The sequence below is a fragment of the Calidris pugnax genome, unplaced genomic scaffold (assembly GCF_001431845.1).
Source record: "Calidris pugnax isolate Ruff unplaced genomic scaffold, ASM143184v1 scaffold68, whole genome shotgun sequence".
In the NCBI taxonomy this organism is placed as follows: domain Eukaryota; kingdom Metazoa; phylum Chordata; class Aves; order Charadriiformes; family Scolopacidae; genus Calidris; species Calidris pugnax.
Window position 1 is genome coordinate 4,838,801 of NW_015090921.1, and position 22,617 is coordinate 4,861,417.

General features: G+C 46.1%; 1 protein-coding gene across 3 annotated transcripts in view; it reads left to right on the forward strand.

Annotated features, from left to right (window-relative positions):
* Positions 1-22,617, forward strand: part of MAPKBP1 (mitogen-activated protein kinase binding protein 1) — a 100,685-nt gene that overhangs the window by 37,870 nt on the left and 40,198 nt on the right. For all 3 annotated transcript variants that reach the window (XM_014950326.1, XM_014950328.1, XM_014950327.1), the window contains exons 3-5: positions 16,831-16,893; positions 17,488-17,545; positions 20,595-20,765. In XM_014950326.1, coding sequence (XP_014805812.1) covers positions 16,831-16,893; positions 17,488-17,545; positions 20,595-20,765 — 292 coding nt within the window. The remainder of the gene's footprint in view (positions 1-16,830; positions 16,894-17,487; positions 17,546-20,594; positions 20,766-22,617) is intronic.

Below are 22,617 nucleotides of genomic sequence, written 5' to 3' on the forward strand. Positions count from 1 at the left end.
CCTTCCAGTACCTGCTGTCTAGGCCGTACCTGCTCTCTAGCCTCAGGCATGAATCAAAGTTGAAGTCTAGTGACCCTTGGTAGTAGAATTTGCTGCTGTTTTAAAAAAACCCCACAAAACTACCCCCCCAAAAAAAAACAACCAAAAAAACCCCAGACAAGTCCCTAAAAACCACAGCAGGAATCCTTGACCTGTTTAGATTGCCAGGTGTTTTTTCACATTTAGATTGAATTGAGAATTTTTCAAGGGAATGGTCCAATTGCAATGAAACATTTTTGGAAATGTTTCACAAATTTATTCACCAAGAGTTCTGTGGAGAGAGGGAGTGTATGAGTGGGAGACTTTCCCCAGAACAAATTGCCTGAGAACATCTCCTTGGGATGTGGGCAACCCTGCTTCTGAGTTGAGGAGAAAAACTGGGTTCAGTTCGAAGACGAGCTAGTAAATCTATTCCTCCTTCCCCTCCCCACCTTCAAAATTGCAAGGTTGGGGACAGCAAAAATCATAGAATAATTTGGGTTGGAATGGAGTTCTAAAAGTTATCTAGTCCAAGCCCCCTGCAATGAGCAGGGACATCTTCAACTAAATCAGGTTGCTCAGAGCCCTGTCCAACCTGACCTTGAACGTTGCCAGGGATGGGGCATCTACCACCTCTCAGGGCAACCTGTTCCAGTGTCTCCCCACCCTCACCTTAAAAAATGTCTTCCTTATATCTAGTCTAAATCTTCCCTCTTTTAGTTAATAACCGTTACCCCTTGTCCAGTTGCAACAGGCCTTGCTAAAAAGCTTGTCCCCATCTCTCCTGTAGGCCCCCTTTAGGTACTGGAAGGCTGCTATAAGGTCTCCCCGGAGCCTTCTCTTCTCAAGGCTGAACAACCCCAGCTCTGAGCCTGTCCTCATAGGAGAGGTCCTCTAGCCCTCTGATCATCTTCATGGCCTCCTCTGGACCCGTTTGAACAGGTCCATGTCTTTCCTGTGCTGAAGGCTCCAGAGCTGGAGAGAGTACTCCAGGTGGGGTCTTATCAGAATTATGTTGTTCTGTCTTTGGGATGACAGTGAGAATTTGTTTGAAGGACAAGAAGACTGTATTATCAATCTCAATACATTGAGGCAATGTATTTTAGGGCATGGAGAACTGAGACTTCTTTTCTCTATTTTTAGTCTGCCATCGGACGTGATGGTAGAGAAAATCACTTTGCTTCTCCCAGCTTGCACCTTTCTCTAAAAATAAGAGTAACAGTATTCTATTTTCTCTCTTATAGAGCTGTAGGTAACAGGAGCTGGGTATTAAACAGCTGACTTAAGCCAAAAAAAAAAAAAAAAAGGCTTAAAAAGTGCTGTCTTGTACAGCAATCCTTACCCTGGCTAGTTTGGATGCTCTTCTCCCAACATCATACCCAATCCAGCCCTCAGGGCACTAGATTCCACAAAGAAATGTCATGTTGTTTCTTTGGAGCCTCTGCAGTGTGCTTCTCCTGCTGGACATCTCGCAGCTGGTTCCACACATGGGCCATGAGCTCAGGTGACATTGTGGTAGGTATATGCACAGAAAATTAAGGACGTGATTAAGGCAAAGAACACCAGATGCTGCTGACTCCACTGCTTCTGTGTCTTCCTTTGTACCTGTTCCCAGCACTGAGCAGGCCCAGTTATTGACAAAGAGGAGAGCAGAATGGGGTGGTGGTGGAAAAAATGCTCTCAGAATAGTTTTGTAGAAGGAAATTGGATGGAGGTTGCATAGCAGTCTCTTCAGTGGTACATTTTGCATTTTTTTTTTGAACATCAGAGCATTTTTACATGCAATTTCTTTGATTACTTCAAAGCTTTTCTTGTTCCACCCCTCTCCCATACTGTATGTCTTTGAACTCTGACCCTGCAGTAATGCAGCATGACACACAGTTGTGTTAACTGTGAGAAGCTTCTGTGCTTAACTAACAATGAAGCTGGGGATGGTTTTTAGTGTAATGATCAATTGCAGGACCCTTGTTCTTGGCCAAGGAAGGCTCCTTGCCTGCAGTGGACGTGCAGGTAGCCTGAATGAGCTGTCACCTCCGGTGATGGAAATCCTAGAGAGGGGGTTTATTTCCATGTGTGATGCTGTGAATAAAGTTTGGTAGCGTGGACAGGGCAAGCCTAGTTAGGTCACAGAATCTTCATGGTTGGAAAGGGCCTCTGAGATCACCGAGTCCAACCATATACACACAAAAGACCTCAACGCCATCAATCTTGCCCATTAGAGCATGCCCTGAAGTGCCACGTCTACATGTTTCTTAAATACCTCCAGTGACTCCACCACCTCCCTGGGCAGGCTGTTCCAATGCCTGACCACTCTCTCAGTAAAGTAATTCTTCCTAATATCTAATCTAAACCCCCCCAGCCCCAACTTCAGACCATTTCCTCTGGTCCTGTCATTATTCCCTTGGGAGAACAGGCCAACACCCACCTCTCTACAATCTCCTTTCAGGTAGTTGTAGAGGGTGATGAGATCTTCCCTTAGCCTCCTCTTCTCCAAACTAAACATGCTGAGTTCCCTCAGCCTCTCCTCATGTGACTTGTTCTCTAGATTCTTCACCAGCTTGGTGGCTCTCCTCTGGCTGGACACGCTCCAGCACTTCAGTGTCCTTCTTGTAGTGAGGGGCCCAGAACTGAACACAGATTCCTGTGGCTGTGAGCAGGAAAAGGTAGGGCTTCTTGGAGGAGTCCTGTGATTTTGCTGCTGTTTGGGTGGCCAGCTAAGCCATATTAAGAACTATATAGTAGATGCTTATTACAGCTTCCATCCTAGTTCCAGGGCAAATAGTCCAGTTCCCTCAGTGGGAGAGTGTTACCATGCCTGTCAGAATAGCTACAACAGCTGCTGTTTTAATGACTGTATTGGTCATATTTGACTTTAACCTGCCTTAATAAAGAGAAATGCTGACTGTCCTCAGTCTTTCACTGTGCCAGTCCTACCAATTTGATTTTAAAATTGGGAGGCAAGCTAGAAATAATCCCATGTGGATGGTTAGTTTGTTACTTTGTGCTTTGATCTCATAAACCAGCATGTCAACTAAAGGGAAGTCACTATTTAAAAAAAAAAAAAAAGGCAATCCCGTGGTGAGGGTCACTTGTAGTTTAGGTGTGAAGAAACTGAAAGGAGAGAACAAGCCTGTCTGCTTTATTTAATAACAGAGCTGAACGCTCTGGTGGAGCTCTGCAAGTGGGAAGCTTTGACAGGTTTGGAAAGCTGCGTGCTGGTGGAATAGGGAAGAGGAGTGGTTGCAAAACTCCTGCTGCCTTGGCTATTTTGAAACATGTAGGGCTCTTCTCAGCTTGAAGCTCTGCAGCCCCCTGGGGTTTGCCCGTCCATCCCCTGAGAAAGGAGGGGGAATGGCATCGAGCAGGAGCACCCAAAAGCCCGTGTCCCTGCAGGTAGTGACCTGCTGTCTCCTCTGCCTGCTCTGTGTCTCCCCAGCAGTTACACCTCCTCACAACCAACACGACTTGCTCCTGAGCCAAGTCCTGAGCTTGCATAAGAGCGAGGGGGGGGAATGGGGACTGAACAGCAAAGTCTGGGATGAAAACGAGATACCAGCCGCCTCAGCTGAGCTCCACCCTTTCTAAGAATCTCAAAACAGGCCCTGTGTCTCCTGGCAACCTTGACACAAATCATAGAGTTTAACTTAAAAGAAGTACATACAGTCCAAAGGATCTATCCCATCACCAGGTGTGAACAACAGGGAGTAGGTCCTTTTCCTCTTCCTGAAAAATCCGGTGGTCTCGGATTTCAGTCAGGTGTCAGAGAGGCAACAAGTTAAAGGTGAAAGAGCATCGTGTTAGGGTCGCTAAGAAGTACCAGGGAGCGGGGTAAGTTGTTTATTTTAAGCACGCCCAGAAGTGCCCTGGGTATTGCTTAGGAACCAGATGTAGGGCTGGCACTGGGAGCTGTGCCCTGTGCTGGGAGCTGTGCCCTCCAACGTGCACACACGTGCCCTGGCATGTTGTGCAGCTGGACCTGGGTCTTTCTGCTGGCAGTCAAGGACTGACAGAGCTGATAACAGCCACTTCCTTGCCTTCCGTGTCGATTGCTTTGCTTCTGCAATGCTGACCTAACACTTCTTAGTCCTGGACTCTAACCTGGCCACGTTTTCCCTGTGACAAGAGACGTAGATGTTATGAGAAAGCAAAGCTGGGTTTTAACATGATTGCTTCTCCTTCTAGGAAAGCTGTCTTTTCAGATCTGCTGACAACTGATGCTCATTAGCTTCTCTGAAGAAAAATTGTAGCGCATTTAAAATGCTCTATATTATGCTGAGATATGGGAAAAGCAGGAGTAAATTTTCATCTTCCATTAAAGCTAGAGCTGTCACAAGGCTCCAAAAAAAAAAGATAACATAAGCAGAATTGAACATTGCCAATCTGGCAATGTCTGAGCTGTTTCTGCTCTGAGAAGCAGCAGGGCTGGGGCAGGGAGCTGGCAAGAGGTTTGGACCCAGGAGCTATGGCAGGCTTCCTGTGGCACCGACAGCAGCTGGGGGCAGAAGCAGCCTCCCCCCTGCCCCTTCTTTCAGCATCTGCCAGCCTGACCTCCTAGGGATCTGAATGGGCAGGGCTGGCAGGAGGCTTTATTGCCTTTTTGCTGGCCCTGGCAGCCTGTAAGGTAGGCAACTGTGAGCTTTGCCATGGCCTGGAGGAGCCGAAAGCAACCGGCCATTTGGAGTGGGTGATTCTTTAACTCCATGTTTTCAAAGAAGTGGGTTTGGGTTTTTTTTTGTCTCTGACACTCTTAGAGAGATGCAGCAGGGATTGTGCTTACCGGAGCGTTCAAGGGGAAAAGCTGCTCCAGTTTCCCTGCCGCAGTGGGGGCTTTTGCCGTCTGCTCTGGAACGCAGGAGAGATCAGCACCTCACCCTCCATGTGGCCAACCTCCCCGGGGAGATGGTGGTGGGGAGGGGGCTGGCGGCCAGACTGCTTCTTTCTGAAGGTTAATTAGATGAGAAGGGGGAGAGAGTTAAATTGTATTACTTTTTACTTTGCTCCTTTGATTGATGCCGCTTTAGTATCGACTGCACTGCTTGCTCACGGTAAAACAATTAAAACCCTGAGGCATCTGCCATGAACTGTCATGTTTGTCTGCCCCAGATGATTAGTTCTTTTTCTAAGATCTATAGATCTTTTTCCTGCTCCCAAACTGCTCGGGCACAATGAAGGAACACTCTGGCTGCACTTGCTGCTGGAAACCGAGGTGTTGACCGATTGCTTGCAAGCGGGATGCGTTTCTTCTTTTGGACTTGATTTTAAAGGAAACCACTTACTAAGCTTTTGAGGCTTTGTGGCGTGGTGGGAACTGCTCTTGCAGAGAAGTTTGTGCAGACAAAAGTGTAGAGCCAGATGTTTCCACGTAAGCCCAGCTGGGGCTGCACACCTCTGCAGGGAGCTGCTTGCTCCCAGGAGGGTGCCTTCTGAGAGAGCTCCCATCTTTTCTCCTTACACTTTTGGGCTGGAGAGCTGAATCTGCTCAGCACTTGATGGCAAATTTGATCTGTTCTGCAGGAATCTTACTGTAAACTTTGCTTCTCTTTATCCTTCTTGCCTTTCCTCTGAACTGCTATTTTCCTGCGGATTTTAAATGTCTTTAATTTTTTTTTTCTTCAACTCGTTTTTCATTGCTTCCTCTTCCCCATGATCTGTGCGTTTTCTTTTCTCTGCGGCACTCCCCTTGGGCTTCATTACACTCAGTGCTGTTTGTAGGCAAAGAGGAAGCACCCCTTATACACACATACAGCCTGTATATATACATAAAAAAGACAAGAGTTTATCATTAGTATACCTGAATTGTTAACGCTCTAATTAAAGAATCATTTTACTCTACCACTAATTATTACAGAAAAAGAAAGAATAAAACATAAGAATATCGATATAGAGAGAAAGTATCAATAATTGTGATAATGCAACTTAAACTGTCACACATTTCTTTGTTTTTCCTGGTGTTATGCTCACCCTTGTGTTGCTACTCTGGATCATAAAGTCAGTTGTTGGAGGGTAACACCCTGGTTTTCAGCCTTTGTAGCCCTTCACTGGGAGGAGTATGATGTGGACATCGCTGGATTCTTCCTCACTCCAGGGTCCACTGGTTCATTTTTTTATATGTTTGCTAACACACTTTCACATCTTTCTCTTTCTTAGTTGGTCTGCAGCTCTGTGATGCTTCTGATTTCACTATGTATGATGTGTTTCATGTGTATTGGATATTATTTCCTTGTTTTCCCTGCTACCCCTAGAACCTGTTTTGTTCAGCTCCAGGTCTGTGTTTCTTTAACAGGCTGTGGGTGAGTTGTTCACAGCCATGGGGTCTCTGCTGCCAAGCATGTGCCTCATCTCTTATCAGCCCATGCCTGTACTCCTCTGCGCTGCATCCCGCATCTCCACTTCTCAAGGTCTCTGCTATCATACCCTGCCTGCATTTCTCTCCCCTACATCGCTGTGTCAGTTGTAAATACCTCAAGTCTACGTAAAATAACTGCTCGTTACTGTTATTTATATAAAACTATGGTTGTATCACACAAAGATAAACAGAAGTAAAACAAATCAGCCATAGACACCTGGTCAGTTAGGGAAACTGCTGTTACAGCTCAACCAAGTAAAACAGAGCTTCAGGCAGGTCAAGAAAAGTTCAGAGCGAGCAAGCCCAGGAAGCTCGAAGCCTTTTAGACTCAGTACAAAGCTTACGGCCTGTTGCTGAGAATGGCAAATCTGGGTCTGTCAGTCAGACACTGATGGAAGAGGGACAGGCTCTTCAGGGGTGGAGCACAACTGGGGAGCAAGAGATCCCCGAAGCAGGTGTCTTGGCTGGTCTATCAGAATGGAGAGTTGTTCTCTCCTACTTGTTGATATGCCCGTGACAGCCGTAACTGTGGGAGGAGGCCTCAGCATATGGAGACAAGTCCTTTCTCAAGAATTAACATAGTATGCTGTGATTCATCCATCCTGGAAAAAAGTTGCATTCCCTGTCCTGATGCAAAGCTCTTTATGTTTTCAGCCGTGTTCTTCTGGCTGTTTGTTTCATCCCTCCTGGTCACACCTGGGACCAGACAGGTTCTCCTCAATGCTCCATTTTCTGCTGCTTCCCAGTCTCTCCTGTCTTGACTGATCAGCACATTTTCTTGTCGTGAACTGTCTCAGTGATCCTTTTATTCCTCCAGCCTTCCTATCGTCAGTTGCCCATTGCTCTAGCCCCTGGGGCTGCTGCTCATTTACAGCGTTCAGTGGGTGCTTGCCAAGAGTGCTGAAATAAAATGCAGCTCTGCAACTCCCACTCCCAGCCCAGTTGATTTAATGCTTCGTGTAGGTGTATTACTGACATTGCTTCCCTCTCCCTAGGGAACTGAGTGGTTCTGGAAAGAGGGTGGGAGAGATGTGGACTCTGTATGTGTGTGTGTTATAGTCATCCATGAGCCATGTGTATGCATGTGTCTGTGTACATACTTACATATACGTACACATACATGTGTGTGTGCACATGTGTTTGTCTTCGGTGCCTTGTGTCATTTGAAACTTGTCAGACATGCAAGCTGACAGGCAATTCAGTGCCACTTTGCAGGGCTTTGTGGTTCCACCTACCTTTGCTGCAGGCTGGAGGAGAGATGGGGTATTCTGCAAGGCAGGGGAGACGGCCTGTCCCCAGTTCTGCTGGGGCACAGTTTTTTTCTTGTTTCTCATCCATGAGATTTTTTATTTTTTTCCTTCCTTTCCTGGCCTTGGAGCGTCAAAGGGAATCGGGATGTTTTGAAGGTGAAGTCCCTGCTGAATCACTGGTGACTAGGCGGCCATGAGCCATAACAATTAACTGGAATCATTTTCATCTTCCTTGCGACTGTAATGATTCTCAGTTGGCAAGCTGGTTTAAATTCTGTGGTTTTCCTCTGAGCCCTTTTCTCCCCTCTGCTTTCCCCACACGTTCTTCTTGCCCAGGTCTTTCACAATCTTGGTCTGGCTCAGCTCTTTGCCTCCCAGAAAAGGTGCCTCCTTATTGTGTGTCTCTGTGAAAAGCCGTCACTCTCCCGAGGGCACCACCGCTGTGTCTCTGGCTCCAGCGTGGCTGCTGTGGGGTTGTGTACAACTTACCCTGTGGGAGACAGGACTCGGGATGTCTTTTGTCCCCGCATCCATTTCGTGCAAAGCGTGGAGTCTGACATGGTGCTGTCCTGAATCATCACTCTGCCTTATGTTTGCCCAGTCTCAGAAGGGCTGCCACTTTTAAAACTACTCCTCCTCCTCTTCTGCTCTGCCCCCTTAAAAAGAGACCTTGAAATAACCTAATGTTGGAGTTTTCCATGCAAAGATTGAGTTTTGCACGTGTGGTAGTTCCAGAGGGGCAAGGATACGTTGCAGTAAGATCAGCTGGACCCACTAGAAATCACTGCAGCCAGTCATTGTGGGCAGGTGGGACCTTCGCTCTGGCAGGAGGTGGCCAGCAGGACTTCTGCAGAGATTCTCCTCTGTGTCCCTGGTAAATCAGAAGCTTCAGTGGTGTCTATCTGTATGCAAGAAGAGAGGCCTGGATTGGTTAGTGTACAGTCACAATCTCTGCTACTTATTGGATCTTTTAATCCATTTATGTCTTGGGTGTTTTTTTTTTTAAATTCTTTTGGGTGTCTTTTTAGATCTGCACATCTGTTCTCTACCATCTGCAGCTTGAAGTCAGAGATGGGGCTGGTTGTTTCAAAAATAAAGTCTGGGAGGTGTAAAGGGGCTGTTGAGGAGACTGTTGGCCATGCTCATGGCAGGAGTTTGTGTTGGGCCTGTGCAGGGCAGGAGCTGAGGAGGAACTTCTTGGGCTCTCGGCCCTGTCCCCTCATCTGCAGCAGAGTCTCTACGTGTAGACAGGAACAAACCACTCTGGTAACAGCAGATCACAAGGATGCCAACATCCTCACCAGGTGGTGGGGAGAGCAAGTTGCCTGTTTCTCTGAATGTCACCAGACTGCATAGGTACGGATGGGTTTTTTGCAGGGGTGGTGGGCATTTTGAGGCTCCCATGTTTGGGGATGTAGTATTTGTTCTCTTGCATGTCTTGCTCTTCTATCTCAGTCCATTGGAGGCTGAATGGGAAGTGAGCTGTCACTGGTGTTACCCAACCCCAATTGAGGACAGTAATCAGAGCACTCTCCTGGTGGTGCAAAGCAAATGGTACTGGGCAGAGGCAGAGAGAGGCTGTTGGGGTCCATCATCTTGTGTTCCCTCGTACCAGACGTCTGTGCTATCAGGCTGAAATGGTGGGGGGAGCAGAGGCTGCACTGTCCCTTTGGGCATTATCCCTACAAATCCTTCTTGTCCGTTCTGCTCAATTTACTGTGCTGCTCTCCCTCTTTTGTGTGGGTACCCGCTGGCTTAAGATATCTCTGAGTGTCAAATTTCTGGAGGCTGGGAGTTGGGAAAAGTGTCTTAAAATATACCCTGTTCCTCCCTAGGCCTGGGTTTTTGGAGACAAGATATTGGACTTTAGTTTGCCTGGTTCTTCTTGTGGTTTTTGGAGCAGAGCCTGTTCTCTGGTGCGTTTTAGCTCTCACTCCTGCAGATTTGGGGTGCCACGCAGCCTTTTAAACAGAACAAATCTGTCCCTGGTTGGCAATCAGAAATTCCTGCACTATTAGTCTAGCAGCACTCTACATGTACGGCTCACTTTCTATTTCACAGTAGGTTTCTTGTTCAGTATTCATGGCTTTTCATTAGTCCGTGCTGGTTTCTGAAGTATGAATTTAACTGCATCTCTCAGGCTCCCATCTTTCCAATCTTCTTGATCATGGGTTGGTACAGGGAGCTCCAAAGGCTTTTCTGCTCAGGCAGGGACACCCAAACCTTAACCTCTCAACAGATACATCTTTCTTCTCAGCATGCATTTAATTAATATAACTTGCATGAAAATACCTATTCAGTTACATAGTCAGTGTGCACATCCTCTCGCCTCGTTGTTAACCCACTCCCGGTACTGGCTGTGAATTAAAGAAGCTTTTTGGCAGGAAGAGTTGCCACATAGAAAATTAACACCAGCTTTTGTCGACACTGCTTCACTCTGATCAAGCTTCCCTTGGCAACCAGTGCAGTGTAAAAAAGATTTTGTTCTTATCAATGTCTTTTTTCTTTTTCATGCATTTAGTGCGTAGGAAGCTATTACACTCTCATTTGAATAGCTTTGGGGGGTGGGGGAAAAGAGCAAAGTATGGGCCAGAAAGTGAGGAATGGACTGATTTTGAGGGGATGGGACTGTTTGCTCTTTTCATTTATTCTTGCAGCAGCATGAAAGGAATATATTGTGGGGAAAAAAAGAAAGCCAACGTTTGTTTTGACATCTTAATGGAATTTTCTTTCCTCTATACAACATCCTCTTTATAGCATAGGCTGCATGCATTTAGGAGAGGCAGACTTGACCCATGATCTCTGCCTCCAGTCATGTGTCCCACAAAATAGGGTAACACTGAGTTGATGGATAACTTGGAAAGGAAAGCCATCACAGGCTTTTAATTTTCCCAGGCACCCTGGAGGAGCGTGTGGCCTGCAGAGGAAGGAAAGAGGAAAACTGACTTCTGCAGAAATCTGGTTTTTATTAGCATGCTGAAGAAGGGTGAGGAAGAAGGAGGTGGCTGGGGGAAGGCAGCTGAGACTTGAGGGAAACGAGAGGACAAAGAGAAGAGTAAAATGCCCAGGAACTAGAATTTTAGGAAAAGCAAGAATGAAGCCATAGGAGAAAAAGCAGAAGCAAAGGTGGGGGGAGCTGCATGGAGTGACCCACTGCTGCTGACTTAGTGAGTCAGATGCTTCATGTAAATGTGATAGTGACGTCCAATTCCTCTCCATTCCTGCTCCTATATTTAGCGTAGGGAAATTGCTTCTTTTTTATATTTTGGTTTTTTCCTCTTGTTGAAGCAGATGGAAACTGTTCCATGGAAACATTCCCCCCCAACCCCGAAACAATAACAGCTTTTTATCTGCATGTATGTGCACGCATAAGATAGGACTGAGGTTTGGAAAGCTCTGCAAGGAAGCTGTCACTGTTTTCTTGTTGGCTGACCCAAATGGGCTCCCTGATGGCGAGAACTCAGGTTGCCTGCAAAAACCTTTGACGTTGATGTGAGAGATGATTTTGTCCTTCCCTTGTGTTGGAGGTTACCTGAATGTCCCACAAGACAGAGGAGAATTAGGAGAGATTCCACAGCCAGGTTGTTTTTAAAAGCTGCTTAGATCAGGAAGGTGTACTTAAAAGGTTGTTGGGTGGCATCATAGACCTAGAAATAATACCTTTAAATATGTATGCCATTGCCAAGGGCCTCAGCAGGAACCAGCATGCAAACAAACAGGACACTTGATCTCAGCTGGCTGATAGATGGTTTGTACAGCAGTAATCCGTACAGCAGTGAATAGTTTCTATAAATGTCTTGGAAATCAGAATGTACTTGTCGATTAAAGAGATGCTGTGGTCATCAAGGGCTGCCTGCAGGCACAGAGGAGGTAGGGTTTGTGCTGAAAGAAGGGTGTTTAACAGTGTTTACCTTCTAAACAGCCAGTGTATGCCAGGGCCAGTGTTTCTTTCTCTAGGTCTTATGTGAAGTGCTTTTGGAGCTAGTCTTATTTGCATGTTGGCCCTGGCATTTAAAAAGGTCTGCTCAGACAAAGGTGTCTTGAGAACTTGAATTTGTTTTGAAAGCTTCAGTTTGGGAAAAGGGTGGGGTGGGTGGAAGAGATGATGTGACCATTAGAGAAGTGCAGGTTTGAAATACTTTGCTTGGTCTACATCTGCAATTGGAAGCTAGGAACAAAAACATCAGTGCTCTCTTCCCTTGCGTCCTTTCCAGCCCTCTGGCTGTAAAACGCTGAATGCAGTCTCATCAAGGAGCAGACGAAGGTGGAGGATGGATAGATGGGTGTATCCTCCTGTATGCAATTAATTTTCCGTGGTAATTATTTTTATTATTTTAACTGCTGCAAGATTAAAGCCAACATAAACGGAGAGGAGTAGATACTTTGAGTTTCCTGAGGGCTTGGTAGCCTTTCTTGACTTTGGAGGCAGCATGGAGTAGGTAGGTCACCAATCTGACCATTCATTGTCTCCATTCCCTTTATTTTGCTACACCAATTTCCTTTGCTAAAGCAGAGTGTGCCCAGAGTACTAATGAGCTCTGAGCCACCTTGCGTGGGGAACCGCTGCAGGTTCTGCTGAAGAACAACCTGCCGCTCTGGGGCCACGCTGAGCTGAGCTGTGCGTGTCTGAGCAGGCAATGGAGACTGCCCTCAACGCTCAGAAGAGATTAAAGTGCTAGGAATGGGTAATTTCTGTTCGTTGAGGAGATGTGCTCTCTAAGATGGAGTGGACCCAAGCATTCCCAAGCATTTTGAAAGGGAGCCAGTTTGTGGAGTCAGGTGCTCCTGACTCCCAGAACAGTATCTGTGTCCCACTGTAAGGTTTGCGGTTCGTGGCCTGCCATCCTGCTGGATGATGTGTCCTTGGAGTTGGCTGGAGTCTTTGTTGTCCTTGTATATGCAGACAGGAGAGTGATGGTGGAAAATCGACGTGGGACAGCATAGCAGTGGGGTAGCTTTTGTTGGGTAGCAGCTAATTTAAGAAAACAATTTTACAAGTCTAGTTTATCCTGGCTAAATGACTTTACTGGTACAGAAGGTCATAACCACTTAGCAAGTTAACGTTAGTTGTTAGCTTCCAACTCAACATAACCACATACAATCTTATTTTGCCAAGTCTATGAGTTAAAATTACCTTTTTGTGACATAAATAAAGGGTTGCTGATTGGTAAGGAGATACTGTGATTTATTTCCCCCTTCCTCCCCCAGTCTCCCTTCCAGGCAGAGATTTTTAATTATGGGTCAGACTTGGTGAATTGAGCATAGGGGTGTCTCAAGACAGTTAAAATATCCATGGCACTAGAAGCCATGTGGCTCTTGGACCAGTTTGTCGATTTGCCTTGGTGTGTGAGCTGGGTGGTTCTTACCTTCACTGGCCTTGGCCAAGAGCTGGGAAGAAGCCTGCCGGCACACAGCCCACTCTGGATTCCAATTGAGCTAAAATTCAGGATTGCAAGTGGCCAAAGGCTCTGTCATGTAAGTTAATATTGGCAAAGCCCTGGACCTTCGTGGTTCACTACACTGCTCTAGGAAGTGATTTGTTTTCTTCTCTGGTTTGAACACCATGGTTTGTTTTTTGCGTCTTTCCTGTGTTTTTAGACTGTGTTCGCTTCTCTGAAGTCCTGTTTTTCTGCAGAGTTCCTCATAGTAAAACAGTAACAAATTTAACAGCTGCACAGGAAAGTCTTTATCAGGATTTCATGTCTTCCCTTTATTCTTTCTGGTTTTTTGAAGCTTATTTTGAACACAATTCATCCCTGTCATAACTCAGCAAGATTTTGGTCCATTAACCCTATCCAACTCCACATAATGGAGTTTTGCTTTGCTTTTCTGATTAGCCGGAGGCTTGGGATTAGATAGATTTTCACATCTGCTAACTTCCTATTTCATATCTCGTGATTTGCGAGGCTTAACCTTCCCTGACTTGTTAATGGATCACAAACCACCTGCTTCTTTACACTAATCCCTCAGAAATATATAGCATAGCTTTGACTTGAAACTCTCCAGATTGGTTCCCCGGGGTAAAGAGTGCAGAAGGATCAATCTCAGTCTGAACAAACTACTTATTTATGCTCTCCCTGCTCTTCTACAAGATTACTTCTCCAACCACGGCTGTCTGCCTTAACTATTAAGAAAGTTTGGTGCCTATGTTGCCTTGGCCTTCTGGGTAGGCCATGGGTGGAGAAGAGCAGGTGGAATGGCATGGGTGGAGAAGAATAGTCTGATGAGAAGGGTTATATCTTTTGCATAGTTGGTGCTTTGGAGGTTAAAGCTTCGGTACCCTCTGACGGTGTCCACTTTGAGCTAGTGATGTTAATGGAGCGTGACAGCTTCAGCCAAGGACTCTGAGCTCAAGGTCTCGGTGTGTCAGTCCTCCTTTCTGCTCTCTTTTCCATTTAAAAATTTACACTGCTTTTAGCCCGGTCAGATCAAGGGAGATGTCAGCTGCCTGGGCTAGGTGAGGAGATCCCAGAGACATCGCAGGTCCCTGTCAGCCCTGAGCTGTACCTGTAGCACTGCTAGCACCCTTGTCCTGGGCAGCGTGGTGACAAGGTGTGCTTAGTCCTGCTAAAGCCCAGCTCCTCAGTGTTAAAATGCCTGTGTTAAAATGTTGGTGAGGTCTGTAGGTGAGGTGCTGCAAGGGATTTCTGTGGTGCCTCAGCTTTTGCCTTTCTGCTTGGCTGCTTCAACCCAACTCCTCTGCTTCTCTATCCTCACGTTTCTCCCCGTGACTGATGTCTGTAGCCTGGCACACGTTGTGTGACGGTGACGTGAGTGAGGTCCCCAGTGCAGTGAGGGCTGCTGGCAGCAGAGCAGGGACATCCCACAGCGCTCCCCTGGCACCCCAGCGGAGGAGGAGCTGGGACACTCCAAGCACTGGCAGTGTCTGCTAGCAGAGAGACAGGCAAAAAAACCACAACTTCTCTTTTAGAGGTGAAGTGAGAGATGGGTACAAGGTCGTTAGAGCAGTTGCTGTTCTACCTGAGGCCAGTTTTCCCTTCCTCTTATTCACTTAAGAGTTATTCTTTTGGGAGGAGACATAAGGGCTGTGTGTTTTCTGCTACGGTGGCTACTGCTCTCTGCTGTGAGACAAGTGCTGTTGTGTGTGCAGGGTGTTTGTGGGGAAGACTCCAGCACCCAGGACTGCCCCAGGCTTGTTGTGGTGGGCTGAGACACCAAGGCAATGTGCTAGGGGCAAGATTAGGGGGAAAGTAGGGCCTCTTCTCCTTCCCTCCCTCCCAATCAGTGGCTGTTTTGCTCCCAGTGGAGGTGATTATATTGCTTACCAGGAGTTTACTACTGCTTGCTTTTGCAGTTCATCTTGCTGAGACATGTCTGCAGAGCCCCTAAGCAAGTTGTTTATTCAGACACATCCCTTGGGTTGGTAGTTTTTGGCATCGTATGTCTTACCTCTTAACTGGCCAGCCGCCTCTTGTGTGACACTCAACAGTTTCTCTCCTGTCTAATGTTATGGCCAGGCACAAAAGTTTAGCCTCTTTACCTCCCCTTCTTTTTCTCCCCCCAAAGAGCTTTCCTGAAAGATCGCCTCATTCCTTCTTCCTGACCTTCTTAGCATGTCCTAGGCATACTGGTTTGGTGCCCAGTGTTAAAATGCCTGTGTTAAAATGTTGGTGAGGTCTGTAGGTGAGGTGCTGCAAGGGATTTCTGTGGTGCCTCAGCTTTTGCCTTTCTGCTTGGCTGCTTCAACCCAACTCCTCTGCTTCTCTATCCTCACGTTTCTCCCCGTGACTGATGTCTGTAGCCTGGCACACGTTGTGTGACGGTGACGTGAGTGAGGTCCCCAGTGCAGTGAGGGCTGCTGGCAGCAGAGCAGGGACATCCCACAGCGCTCCCCTGGCACCCCAGCGGAGGAGGAGCTGGGACACTCCAAGCACTGGCAGTGTCTGCTAGCAGAGAGACAGGCAAAAAAACCACAACTTCTCTTTTAGAGGTGAAGTGAGAGATGGGTACAAGGTCGTTAGAGCAGTTGCTGTTCTACCTGAGGCCAGTTTTCCCTTCCTCTTATTCACTTAAGAGTTATTCTTTTGGGAGGAGACATAAGGGCTGTGTGTTTTCTGCTACGGTGGCTACTGCTCTCTGCTGTGAGACAAGTGCTGTTGTGTGTGCAGGGTGTTTGTGGGGAAGACTCCAGCACCCAGGACTGCCCCAGGCTTGTTGTGGTGGGCTGAGACACCAAGGCAATGTGCTAGGGGCAAGATTAGGGGGGAAGTAGGGCCTCTTCTCCTTCCCTCCCTCCCAATCAGCAGCTGTTTTGCTCCCGGTGGAGGTGATTATATTGCTTACCAGGAGTTTACTACCGCTTGCTTTTGCAGTTCATCTTGCTGAGAGATTTCTGCAGAGCCCCTAAGCAAGTTGTTTGTTCAGATGCATCCCTTGGGTCGGTAGTTTTTGGCATCGTATGTCTCTCTTCTTAACTGGCCAGCCACCTCTTGTGCGACACTCAACAGTTTCTCTCCTGTCTAATGTCCCTCCCAATCAGCAGCTGTTTTGCTCCCGGTGGAGGTGATTATATTGCTTACCAGGAGTTTACTACCGCTTGCTTTTGCAGTTCATCTTGCTGAGAGATTTCTGCAGAGCCCCTAAGCAAGTTGTTTGTTCAGATGCATCCCTTGGGTCGGTAGTTTTTGGCATCGTATGTCTCTCTTCTTAACTGGCCAGCCACCTCTTGTGCGACACTCAACAGTTTCTCTCCTGTCTAATGTTATGGCCAGGCACAAAAGTTTAGCCTCTTTACCTCCCCTTCTTTTTCTCCCCCCAAAGAGCTTTCCTGAAAGATCGCCTCATTCCTTCTTCCTGACCTTCTTAGCATGTCCTAGGCATACTGGTTTGGTGCCCGGTACATAGGTCACTTTTATGGCAAGGGGACGTAATCCACTGGGGCCATTGCACAAACTTTCATAGTTAAACTTTCATAGTTAACCTTTCTGTCCAGCTTGAACCACCAGACTCAGGGCTCCTAGATGTTATGGTACAAGCACATGGTACTCCTCAACATGGGAGAGACTTGTGGTTCCCCTCTGGGCTGCTCTTTTCCTTTGTAATTTCTGGTTAACCCCAGCTCAGCCTGTGAGGTTAGGGGATGAAACAGCTTTTTGGGGCTGCTTTTGCTGCTGCTCTGCCAGCAGGGACAGCTCTTTGGTTTTTCATTATACACATGGTCATGTCAACTTTTTTTGTTCTGTTTCCTCCGTCTAGGTGTGTTGTTGTGCTGTTCAACCCTAGAAAAAACAAGCAACACCATATTCTAAACAGTTCCAGGTAAGTGAAGCTTTAAGCTGGGTTTGCTTTCTGTGGGAGGTGAATTTTAAGGTTTTCATGGCTTGAATGAAGCGTGGGAGCTGCTGTTGCTCCAGGCTAAATCCCTTCACTGAGAGCTGCCTTGGGGAGAGGCTGCCTGCTGGTTGGACTCCAGCTCCTTCTAATGTGAGGTGCTATTGCCAATGAGGCACCACCTCATAAACATTGTGGTCCCATGAGGAACTGCTAACAGGCCTGACATGGTCTTGCTAGAACTCCATGGTATCTGATTTATTTTTTTTTTTTCTCCACCTGAAACTATGACCTTATTATTGAAACCACAACTAGGATGTGGTTCCTGCATCTGGAATAAAGGCATAAGGATGAACCTTGACTTTTGGGACTTTCCCGATGCTGTAGGCCTGCTGCTTGAGACTTGGGCAGCAGGGAATGCCCATGGCAAGTGTTAGGCCTCTGGTAAAGCAAAACCATTGTGTCAGGCTGTTGTGATTTTAACCTCTTCCCAGTTCGTCCCAACCTACTCCCCAGTCATGACGTATTGAAATGAAATCAACATGTTGGAAATGTTTCTCAGTGTCATTTTCTCTGTTTTAGGAAAACAATTACAGCACTTGCTTTCTCTCCAGATGGAAAATATTTGGTTACAGGAGAGGTAAGTGTGAGAGAAGAGAGGACACACCTTGTCCATCGCGTTTTGAAGCAGGGCATGTTAGAGGAAACAAGCCAGTGAGCTGCCAGGACACAGGCAAACCTATTTCAGTGCCGCATCTCTGGGTAGACCTATTGGGTTATGGGTGGCTCTGGGTGCTCCTGCTGGAAGCTCTTCAGTGTGTTCTTTCTAATCAGCTTTGGATCTGCTGGGGTGGTGTCTGTGGACTGAAGCTAGAGTGAAAATAAATGGAAGGACACGTAGCTTGGCTGTACTGTAGCATCAATGAAGAGTAGTTGGATGGTCCTTAATCCTGGTCTGAATTTAGCCTTGTCCCTTTATGATTTTGGGAAGTGATTGAGGCCAATAACAGTGTTGTGGAAAAAGTGAAAAGTGCGTGTGGAATGGAGCCTTAGGACTAGCGACAGAAGATGCTGGTGCCTGTGGTTTGGCATTGTGTGTTTGGCTGGGGGCGACAATTGCTTCCTCTTCCCAAACATGCCCAAGGGGGAGAATAAGGATGAGTGCACTGTATGTCTGTTCTGCATTAGAAGTTCAAGATGTGGGTTGTGTGTCATGAGGCTGGAATTCCTGGATGTTAGAAATCCACAGAAATGCTGACTGTCCCCCGTATGTTTGGGCTCAGTTTGCTCTTATGTGTGATTAATGGTAATTTACTACTAGTCTCTGTAAGACGTGGAGCTTGTGTGAAACAGGTCACCTTCTGAGCCTCAGCCACAGAGAAAAGAAGTATGTCCCAGCCCTTGTCGGAGCTGTCAAGGCGGAGGCTCTTCACTCCAGAGGTCCCTACTGCAGCCACCCTGATGGCAGCTGCTAGGTCACTGGGTGGCTCCCAAGCTGGGCCTGAATCCTGCAGGGATCAGACAAAGGATAGAAACAACAGTGTTTTGGGATGGTGGCTACCTTGACACGGAAAAAAATAAGCACAAATTTTCCGTTGGAGCATCAGAGATTGTTGTTGTTCTTCTTAGTGAAAGCAGGAGGTTTTATAGCTGTGACTTTTTTTTAATGCCTCTTTACTCTAGAATTCTTAATGTAACAAAACCCCTTTATATTAAAATTATAGTATAGTCATCATAGTTCTGATGATTCTGGTGTCTTCATTTTTATTTTTATTGTAAAATCTCTGGTGCTCTTCTTTTTATGTGGGGTAAAAAAAGAGGTGAAAATGAAGTGAATATTTTTTGTACTGACAACCCAAACTTTTACGTTTGAAACTTCATTGGCACAAATGGCAAGTTTAGAGATTTATTAAAAAAAAAAAAAAAAAAGCCTTTCCAGTTATACTTGAAGGCTTTTTTTTTTTTTTTTTTTTTTTTTGCCTTGTTGCAAAACATGTCTCCTCATGCCTTGTTGTAAAACCTATTCTCTTTTTGGTATCCTCCCACATGTCTGATATTTGAGTTATTACTTGGTGTAGCAGTGTCCCCTGCCGGTGTCAGCTGTCTCATCTTAGTTCAACCTCTGTCCTGTGGATGGTCCCATAGGGAAATGCTTTCTGAGGTCACTTTGTCAAGCTCACTTTTGGCAGCCTCATGCTAATTCTGCCTAGTGACACCTCAGTTTTCTGCATGACTGGCTTTTCAGGAAGGAGACCATGGAAGTTAGTCCTCGGCTGACCTACATATTGAATGTCTTTTGTATATTTCAAGTACAGAGGAAAAGTGAATTTCTTTTTTCTTTTTTTCTCCTCTTTTTTTTTTTTTAATTTTCCTTTTTCTCCCCATGGAGGCATAATTTCCTTATCCATGGGAATCACACAGAGCTTGCTTTTGGTGAGCTTTTTGTTTTTTTTAATGATGGAATATGAATACAATTTGTTGAGGTCTTGGGGTGCATGCTAAGGTGCTAGGAAATATATACATGTATGTGTTTAAGTACAGCAATTGCTTTGAAGAGCAGCCAGTTGAGCTCACTGGAGCACCTTACCAGCCACCTTGAGACCTGAGTTCTGCCTTGCAGGAGGGAGAACGGTACCAACTGCAGCAAAATCTAACCATGGCATTTTTCCAAGCCACAAGCGGTCACTTGGCAAAGCTTTTGAACAAGACGATTAAAATTTGCACATTTCTGAGGTTTTTAAAGCTTTTGACTTCTCCTCTTGATCAGACTTGCCTCTCCCACACAAATGACTTAAAACTGATCAGAAAAGGTACCATTTTGCCACGTTGCCATGGATATGATGGCGTGCAAGCTACTGTTTTGACAGACTTCAGTGTGAAATCGTGAGCAGGCTCTTGAGTAGGTTTGCCCCTCAGGCACATTTTTGGCCAGCATTTCAGCTCATCTTGTGTACCTTGTTTTATTTCGGTTTAATAACAAACAATGAAAGGGATAGAATTGTCTGGCAGAAGGTGGTGAATTGGCACTTCTGAAGTCTATGACCTTCTGTTTCTCTGGAGATCAAGTGTAAAACCAGAGGCTCTGTTCCCTCGATGTCTCTTTCTCTGATGCTACCCTGTCCATACTCTACCAGGTGGCACACATCTCTGTGTTGCCTTTGTGACAGAAACGATGCTGCCAGTCTCAAATGGTGTGTGAGAGTTATCACAACAGTCATGTCATGGTTTTGTATGGCATGACCTGGCCTGCGATCTCGAATATCCATGTTGTGTTAAGAGCAGAGCATGTGCCTTTCGGTTCACCGAGTCCTCAGTGAATCTAGTCCCCAGATCTAGTATAATCCTTTTTGTGAGCTGGCTGTGAGCTCCCATTGCAAAGATCAGGGATGTGCATTAAAAGTATTGTTCCAGTCTCTGGCTGTTCTTTGAGTAGCATAAGGAACAGATTAAAGCAGGGGAGATCATAGGAATTCTGTCAGACACCTCTTGAAATGCAGATACTCCTTAGGTTGTTAGTCTCAACCTGGGTTTAAAGAGTCAGACGAACTGATGTCTAACTTCTAACCCTATTGTGAACGTGCCATCTAGACATCTTTTTCCAAGCCCCCACATATTTGCATGCTTCAGTCTTTCAGAACTGACCTCGAGGCTTATCTTTCCTGTTCTGTGTCTCTTCTTGTCCCCTCCAGAGTGGACACATGCCAGCAGTCCGGGTATGGGATGTGGCTGAGCGAACCCAGGTGGCTGAGCTCCAGGAGCACAAGTATGGCGTGGCCTGTGTGGCCTTCTCCCCCAGCTCCAAGTACATTGTTTCAGTGGGGTACCAGCATGACATGATTGTCAACGTCTGGTCATGGAAGGTAAGTTCTCCAGAAGCGGACCATGGGGTGTTGCTAAAATATAAAGAGTGGACAGTCTGGCCAAAAAACGGTTTCGGTTCCATCTTGCTTTCTGCTTTGTTTTAATACTGTTGTTGTTGTTTGTTTTTTGACATTCATAGACACAGACAAGTTTTGGCATGAGAGAACACTATGGTCCCTTAGGGAAGGTTTAAAGTCACTTCAGTGAAGGGATATTCCCTGTTCTTGGAGACATGTGACATCTTGCTGTCCAGACCAAAAAGCCTGGACTTTGAAAGCTTGTCAAGGCCCTGTGCTTTTTAAGAGACTTCTTAAAAATTAATTTATGAGGATGAGGAGGGAAACGCTCATCAGCCAGGGATTTCTTTAGTGGTGTAGTGGATGTTCTTTGCTTGTTTTGGTTTTGTTGTGTCAGGGTTTGGGATACTCTGATCCCATCCTTGATGACTGAAAAAGGGGTTATAGAGAAATCACAGTGGGTGAAAGCCGATGGAGGTCACTCTGCCTGCCACTGAGTTGGGGCAGCGCTCTGCAAACAAAGCCTGTGTCTTATCCTCTAGAAAGCATTTGAATGTGTGCTGTTTGTATATAGGAAAAGAAACATTTAGTGTCAGTAGGCTTTGAGTCTTCTGTATTAATAAATTCTAAGCACTTATTCAGCTCCTGCTGTCTCAGGTGCTGTAACCCTTTTTAAAAGAGATGCGATTTAAAAAAAAACAACTTCAATGCATTGCTTAAATCTCACATGATCATAGAATCGTAGAATGGTTTGGGTTGGAAGGAACCCTGCAACAAACCAAGAAGGGATCATCTAGTTCCAACCCCCCTGCCCTGGGCAGGGACACCTCCCACCAGACCAGGTTGCTCAAAGCCCCATCCACCCTGGCCTTGAACCCCTCCAGGGATGGGGCAGCCACAGCTTCTCTGAGCAACCTGTTCCAATGCCTCACTACCCTCAGGGTAAAGAATTGCTTCCTAATATCTAACCTAAATCTTCCCTCTTTCAGTTTAAAACCATTCCCCCTCATCCTATTGCTCCACTCCCTGATAAAGAGTCCCTCCCCATCTCTCCTGTAGCCCCCTTTAGGTACTGGAAGGCTGTTATAAGGTCTCCCTGGTGCCTTCTCTTCTCTTGCAGCTTGTAAGTCTGTGCTTATTTAGTTCGTTACTCTCTTCACCACATTTCCTGTGCTGTAATTTAAGATCTCACTGTTAGTTCTCTCCTGCATGAGCTGAAGTTCGACCTTGCTATTTTTTTTATAACTGTATAGTTGAACTGTGTAGTGTTGAAAATTGAGTGCTCAGCCTTTTGGTTCTTTCTAGTTACACAAATCCAAGTAGTGACTTGGAGATGGTCATAGTGCATGGCATGTGTGGGACTGAGTACAAGCAGCTTTGTTTTCCCGTGTTTATGCAGGTTTTTCTGTTCACTGTAATTCTATTTATAATTATATGCATGAGAGCTTGTGAGGTAAGGACCGTCTCACTCTTCTGTGCTGAAGAACATGCACTTAAAGCACATGCTCCAGATTGACTACCAGGAGGTCCAGCTAGCCTCTGTTTTGCAGTATGGGTATCAAAACTTGAAAGGCTTTACCTAACCAAAGTGAAAGAAGAATAAAAGACCAAGATGTGAAAACAGATCTCTTGAAACATTTTTCTGCACCTTTAACCACTCCCTGGCTGGGAGACTTGCTCAGTCATTTGACTGTGATGGAAAAGAAAACCCATGTTTTCTCCAGGGTCCACTTGCTTCCCTGAAGAAAGACCACAACAGTGGTCCAGATGTTGAGGTCTGCAAGGGTCCTAAGCCTTTCTCTGGGTACTGTCTCAAAAGAAATTATGTCAATGG